The sequence below is a fragment of the Teleopsis dalmanni genome, unplaced genomic scaffold, assembly GCF_002237135.1.
Source record: "Teleopsis dalmanni isolate 2A unplaced genomic scaffold, ASM223713v2 unscaffolded_contig_1673, whole genome shotgun sequence".
Classification (NCBI taxonomy): Eukaryota; Metazoa; Arthropoda; class Insecta; order Diptera; family Diopsidae; genus Teleopsis; species Teleopsis dalmanni.
The window spans coordinates 788-8,625 of record NW_024033055.1 but is presented as its reverse complement, the minus strand read 5'-3'; the positions used below and the strand labels follow the sequence as shown (position 1 = coordinate 8,625).

General features: G+C 31.1%; 1 protein-coding gene across 1 annotated transcript; it reads left to right on the top strand.

The window, feature by feature from the left end:
- The first annotated feature begins 3,207 nt into the window (after positions 1-3,207).
- On the top strand, positions 3,208-5,170 carry LOC119664250 (leucine-rich repeat-containing protein 59-like). The gene is made up of 4 exons (XM_038073779.1): positions 3,208-3,732; positions 3,978-4,119; positions 4,236-4,270; positions 4,459-5,170. Exons 1-2 carry the CDS (start codon positions 3,246-3,248, stop codon positions 4,106-4,108), a joined length of 618 nt encoding a protein of 205 aa, XP_037929707.1. The 5' UTR covers positions 3,208-3,245; the 3' UTR covers positions 4,109-4,119; positions 4,236-4,270; positions 4,459-5,170.
- Positions 5,171-7,838: the final 2,668 nt, after the last annotated feature.

Below are 7,838 nucleotides of genomic sequence, written 5' to 3'. Positions count from 1 at the left end.
TGCACAAACATGCACAAACAAGCACAGACAGTGCAGTGCATGCAATGGCAAGAGGTACGAGTGCAGAATCAATGAGACACTGACGTGCATGTGTGTGTAGGTATGAGCACTTGAAAGTGCACAAAAAGCTCTGCTTCTCGAACGAAATTTCACCGCAGGCGTAAAAATCAGTTTAACTTTTGATTTGCAGTGCGTCTTGAATTTTTGATTGTATTTGAAAGTGTTTGGGAGCGTTTTCTGAGGAATCTCTGATAAAATGTCAAATAAAGCGAAGTTGAAATTATGAAAAAGAAGTTTTGCTTAGTAAATATGAGTTCAAGTCACTTCCAGCAGTAATTTCAGTTTGGATTTTTGATTTTAAGAAAATTAAAATTTTTTAACAATTTCCATTCACTTAAAATTCGGGGTTTAATGTGTAGAGAAAGCATGAATTAAAAATTGTAAAGATGGAAAAAAAATTTCAGCAAATTTCTTCACAATGTTTTCTTATTTAGAGAAAACTTACTTGCTTCCCTGTTTGCTTATTTGGCCGTTATATCCCGCGTTATACCGGATTTTGCCCTGACATAGAATACCTCTCAAAATGCTTTTGCTATGTTTACTTCCGTACATCAAGCACCTTTAGATTAGGTTGAGTTTGTTTGGGTCGGGATGGATTATACCGGCAATTCAAAGGAGATTTACGTAGCCCTATTGGGTCATTATGCTACCATACAATAGAGGAACTGAGGGTTTGAAACCACCTTGAGCCTTTAGCGAAGTTTAAAATGTTGTTTAGTGAAAGGTCTTATAGTTGATCAAGATCCTCGAAGCAGGGGGCCCCTAAAGTGTTGAGTGACTACATGACTTAATAATTGAGTGCATCAATTGGTCAAAGACAAAGTAGATGAGAGGCACTTCATCGTCATTCCCACAGCAATAACAGGTATAATTAAAAGTGAGATTCAATCTGCTATCTTGGTTACCTAATCTACAAAGACTAGTAAGTACATCTAGCACGTTTAGTGCTCTCTCGATTTGATAACTTCACTAAAGACGTGGTTTCCTCTATGTATTCTTACTCCAACCACTTCTTCGAATACATTTTAAACTAAAATATCGTCATCCATCACCACGATATAATCAAACCAATGAAACTACTAAACGTTAATTTACTAAACAATCTCATGATTAAACTCCTATAATTCGTGATTGATTCGGATATAGTAGTCCAATCCCTGGAGCACGAAAAACTTTTCTTTTAAACACTGTCAGTGCTGCTCCTTGATTCTGTAATAACGTCTTTTCTTCTGCACCGTACAAAAACATAAAAAGGAAGAGTGACAAATGGCGGGTAAATTTTATTAGTCAAATGAGATATTTATATCTCTGTACCCTTCTAAAAGATATATTAACTTTTCATTTGAGCTCCACGTTGACATCGTTATCGCTAAGCGTATATATGGGTCCGATTAACTATACTAGCGGCTTCCTTTTTCTAAAATACTAGGCAACTTCGGCACCTCCCTCTAAAAACCATTTTAAGTTTTGCTGAAGGTGGTTTTTAAGCTATTTAGTTTTTCATACAGAGGATCGTCGGTGTAATCTAACTTAACAGTCTAGAATCAAAAATTACCTACATATCCTATTCCAGAATATGTTTCTTAATCTGTAATTCTATTTGTTTTTAATATTTGTTATAACTTTAAATTAATAATTTAAAAAAGTACTGCAGCGAAGCAAAAAAAATGTTAAATAAACCTATAATATTCGTACTATACACATTATAAATTTCTGCATATGAAGGTTGGAGACTCCACTAAATTTTTTTAATCAATGAGCAAATATCGTAATATTACGGTCTAGATGGTATTGTTATTCATACGGTATTTGACATGCAAACATAAAGCTTTGAAACAACTTGGAAAAAGAGCTTTAGTTAAAAAGTCTAGTACACTACAGCTTAAAATTTTAGAAAGCTTATTTGTAAGCTTTTTTGAATATTACAAAACATGAAATGGCATATAAAACAGTTTTAATAAAAATATGACCTTCGTAGGCTGATTCACTGTATATTAGCAAATAAAGTAACTTCTAGAATCATTCAGTTAGTATACTGAAATTGAACTCTGTTTGTTAAGCATTGGAGAAAAGAATACTCCACAGATGTGATGATCAGTTAGTAGCTGCCTATTTTTGTTTTTTGTTTTTGTGGTGAGGAGGTGAATGCTTTATGCACCGTCAAACCGATTTTTCTCGGAATGGTGCTCCCGACTTCCTAACATGAACATGTAGTATACGAACTTCAATACCTCCTTTTCGGCGAGTCTTATTCTCCCTCGGAACCACTTTCGCATTACTTCGAGAAGGGTCTCTTTTATGTTGGCATTTCATGACATCTGCACTATTTATTATCCTAGTTTCCGGTTCTCCTTTCTAGTAGCTGCCTATACTTGGTAGTAGTTATAGAGAAAACTTTTTGCGCTATCCTATCTTAAATAAATATCTTTGCTCAGTTAACATTCTTCTTTGAATATTTTCATACCGTTTTGTTTTCGAATATTTTGAGCCATGTACTTTCTTAAAGAGAAAATGGATATGACTCTCTGTACTTTTACAACTGTGTGACATCTTCTATTTAATTTACAAACATTTTGGTAAATACAACATATGCTCTGATGAAATAACTTTCTCGGAGATAACAAAATCACATCTTTGACTAAAAGAAGACGACACTTAAAGCCCTTGCAGCTGCCCAACTTTGAAGAGGAAACTGGAGCATCTCTTCTTTATTTTCTAAACTAAAATCAAAAGTTCTAATAAAGAGACTTTTTCAACTTCACTTTAATAGATAATTGTCAACTATAAGTCAGTTAGAGACAGAAAAAACTTTCATTAACATTACTTGAAAGTGCCCACTGTAACTTATTGGCGTCTTCTAGAATCATTTACAAGCACTAAAGCGCTATCATGGGCACAATGGCTCACTTCACTGAGACTTAGAATTCTTTCAACTATTAGTCTATTCTAGAAAATTTCATTTCTAATTTCTTTTTTATAAAAATGTATTTTCTAAATCCTTGAAAACTCTGTCAAACTAAATCTAATTACGAACAATTAAACTAACTAATTTTATGTTATAAATTTAAAACCTTTTAAGCGTTCTTTTGGCAACAAAATTATATTGAAATAAATGTATTTGGCAAAAATATAATGAAATTATAATTATTTAACTCAATTCAATTACAAAATTCAAAATTAGAAACATGCGTTTGTTAGTGCAAAAAAAATATGAAGCTCAAAAAGTGAAGAGAGCTGTATCGAATGAAATGTGTAATCTCAGCCATGCTGAACTAGTCAAAATTCCAATATTAGAAGTCTCCAAATATAATGTCAAGGTTCTGGATTTACATAACAACAGCATTTCATCCATAAATGATACATTCGGTAGATTGAAAACGCTTATCAAATTGGATTTAAGCGCAAATAAACTGACTTCTTTGCCATCAAGCATTGGCCAATTATTTAAACTGCGTAGTTTGACCCTTTATGATAACTCTTTAACCGACTTACCCATCAGTTTTGGAAGACTATCAAAACTTCGTTATTTAAATTTACACAATAATCCATTGTCGGAAGAATTGAAAGCAGTTACAGGGTGTTGTTTTACTAGCAAAGACTGTCAAAAATGTGCGGTGGATACAGTTCAATACTACAAACATAAAATGCGTATGGATCGAAAACGTAAACGGGGTAAGATATTGCGAAATTGGATATATATATACATAAGTATATCATATATATACATATAAACATTAAATTATTTTTATTGTGTATAATATATATTTCATAAAGTTATTATTTATTTATATGTTATATATGTAAGTAAAAACAAAGATGTGTATTATATAGAATAGCTAAGTATGTTATATTATTTTAAGTAATATACCTGAAGAAGAATATTTTGATATTCTTAACTAATTTTCAAATTTTAATAGAAATCACTGAATATTCAGAACCCACTAAAAAAGAGGAACCGACACCTTTCTTTGAAGCTGACCTTTGCAGACCTATCTCTACAAAAGTCAAAAAAATGGTTCAGGACATAGAAGAACGTTTGCGTAAATAAGAGATGGAATGCACTAAGAAACAAATTTTTTTCAAATTAATGATCTACGAGAAGTGATTAGCCACTCAACTTAAACAACTATCGGTGGATTATATCAGACAAGGAAAAGATATAATGAATTTATACACATCCATTTTGGAAACTGCACTTATTCAGTAATCAGTAAGTATAAATGTTAAGTCCCATTCAAATATATTTTAATAATTACTATAAATTGTATTCAATACATAAAAATATTCCTTGCTCTAAAGTAGTCATGAAGTAGTCACTTAATTTTAAAGTAGTACTTTAAAGTTATTTACTTAATTAAGCTTTCATAGACTGACATCTGTAACAAATTCTCGTTTAAGATACCGATGATTGTGATTATTGTTAATGTGTGTGATATTATTTTGGTATGCATCCATGACGTGTGTTGTCTACAATTCATTACAACAGTTTATCTAAGCAGTACATCTCTTTCAACTGAGGAGATCGTATGGACATCACATCATAAATATCGAAATATGTAACTCACGCGTAATACTTAATACCCCTAAGGGAAAAAATAAAGGAAAAATTATCCCTTTGAACTGAGGAAGTCATATAGTTACCACATTTTAAATATCGATATTTTTAACTCACGCCTAAAGGATAATGTATATCACTTTGAACCGAAGAAGTCAAAAGGTCACCGCATCATAAATATTGATATATTTAGCTCCCAACTATTGGATAATGCACATCCCTTTGAACTGAGGAAGTCCAAGGTTACCTGAGGTCACCACATTTTAAATATCGATATATTTAGCTCATGCCTAGAGGATCGCTTTAAACTGCTGAAATCTTATGATTATCACATCTTAGTTATTGATATATTTACTTTACGTCTAATGAATAATACACATCCATTTGAATTATGAAAGTTATATGCTCACCACATCTTGAATATTGATATACCTTTCTCACGCATTAACGGTTAATGCCATTAGAAATAAACTCCAACAGTGCCGTCACCATTCGCATCAATAGTGATATATTATAACCACTTCAAACAAATAAAGCACATATGATAAAATTAAATTGCAATGAAACATTAGTATATTTATATATAATAAAAGCATATTACCATATAATATATATAGTTAAAATAGTAAAACATAGTAGGCTACTAAGTAAGTAAATAAGTATGATTTCCAGATAACGTTGTGGACAATAATCTACTAATGGATAAATTATTAACCATCATTCAATATAATTTACTGAAGTATAAAACGTTAGAAACTGCAGTCATTATCATGACCTATCATCTTAATCCGCCATTATGACCCCTTGCTCTCTGTTTTATCTGTCAGCACAAGATTTGCTACTTAAAGGTGATTTCTCTCAATAGATTTCCATCATTTAATTTGTTCTATTTATTTTTGATTCCACTCTCTTAAATACCAATTATTTATTAATTTATTCTCATCAAGCTTTTTTTTTGACTTGAAAGGTACCATTTAACTATATGTTCAATACAAAAACTTAGTGCTTTGATTTTGTTCAGCAGAAATTGCTACTTGGGTTTTTCCAAAGGGGATTTAACTCCATAGAAACTCAGTCCAAACACTGAAAGATAAAAATCAATACTGAAACGTTCATTATGAGGAGAAACAGTTGCTCTTTAGTGAAACATGGTGAATATACCATTCCGATAACTACCAGGGCCTATATTTTAGCTATGCATCATTTAGAATAGTTGGAAGATTAATGTGGAAGGAACCATTCAAAAAACAAAGCTTATTTTAAAACCAAAAAAAGAATGAAAGACAGGGTACTGGGTCCAAGAACTAAATTGAGCTTTCGTTCTTAAATTCTCTTTGACAAAGCCATTTTAGTATCAATCTGTTTATATGGAATAGAGTACTGAAGCATAACTGATAGCTCCCATGAAGAATGACTGAAACGATTTCGACACAAAATGCTTGAAATAACAACGAAGATGCCATTGTTTGGTATAAGTAAATGTATCCATTTAGATGATCCTTATATAAAGGATTTAGTTCTGAAAAGCTTTATTTGAATATATCTTTAAACATCGAGTACCGGTATAAATCACTAGTTGTGGATCTATTGGAAGAAACGCAGGATGTTCAAGAATTGTAGAGATTACATATCTTAGAACAAAATTCAATAGATATAAAAATTTATTAAAGTGGACTAATGGAGTGGACTAAACGTTTCGTAAAGATAAGTAAACATTTCACAATTATCTTATTAATATAGATAAATTAATTGTAAATAAATTGTTATATTTGATAATTTAATCTATTTTCTTCAAATGAATTGTTTAAGTACTCATTTCTAAAATCGTTTTTAAAATATAATGTAGTAATTGTAGTAATGTAAAAAGAAATTTTAGTTTTTTTCCCATGGATTTAAAAAGTCAATTAATAATTGAAACTTTTTGACAAAAAATTAAAGTGGCAGCAAATTATTCTAAAACTAAAAGAAAGTTCAACTTTCCTTAGAAATTCAATTTTGTTAATTACTGTGAAAGTTTCATTTAGAGACCAATTGAAAATGTCAAAGATCCTTTTATGTTGTTAAAGTAAGCAAGCATACTGGATTACTAATTCAACTTGCAATTCAGTTGAATTCAAAATTCGAATGAAATTGGCTTGTAATTAGGGTTCTTTATACTTTTTCAAACTTCAACTGGAAGCACTGCACTGCTCAAAATATTTGATTGTAGAGCAACATTGGTGAAAGTAAGAATAGTTGACAATAAAAAATAAATAGCAAATGTGAATAAAGTAATTTCCTTATGACTAACAAATAAGTTTTAAATATCGTATATATATGCTAAATTTTTAATTATATAAATATAAAACTATTAGTTAATATATAAGACTGATTATAAAATATACAGAATTTTTTAAAACTAAATCTTTCCAACCTATTATTATTATTAAAGCTTTGACGTGAAATCGCCCAACAACCGATACTACGGCCAGAAGAATTCTATTGTTCCAATTTCACTATTGACTACACAAAACCCTTTATAACGTTATGAACAAAGTCCAGAATTAAATATAGAGAAAGGCTCTTAACCTGTTTTAGTGTTAGAAATTCCATATGAAACAAGTTTCTTCTGTGCGTTATTAAAGCTAGACAGTCACAAAGAATATGCATAGTAGTTTCCTTATCTTCGAGGTATAATCTGCATTCCGAATTAGTAGATAATCGTAGTTTATGAATGTGATATTTCAGGCCCGTTATCAGGTAATCAGTTTTATTTCAGGTAATAAAACCCATTATCAACCTTAAATAACATATTGAGAATTGAAGAATGTTTTTGTAGGATTACGGTTTCATCAGTTCTTTGCTTTATCTAAGTCCTGGAAAGTCTTCCCAGTACTCCAGCTGCATATGATTTTCCCTCTCCTTGATAATTTGTTTTGTACTAAACCAGTTCAACCCACAAAAGCTTTGAGGGTCACTGAAAGCAGGTTTTGATGCTGTTCTGACTAGTTCATCAGTTTGTTCATTTCCGAAAACTCCCCTGTAACCCAAAACCCAGTAAAGGCTTACCTTATTTCGAGCTGTAAGTAACTGTAGAAGCTCATAACACGCAAGGAACTGTTTGGACTTAAAAATCCAAGAAGACAGAGCTTAAAGAATAATCTGGCTGTCAGAGTAAATAACAATTCTCGATCCAGACAGTTTTTTTGAATATTGGATCTTACGCATGAGTTAATTGCGTGAA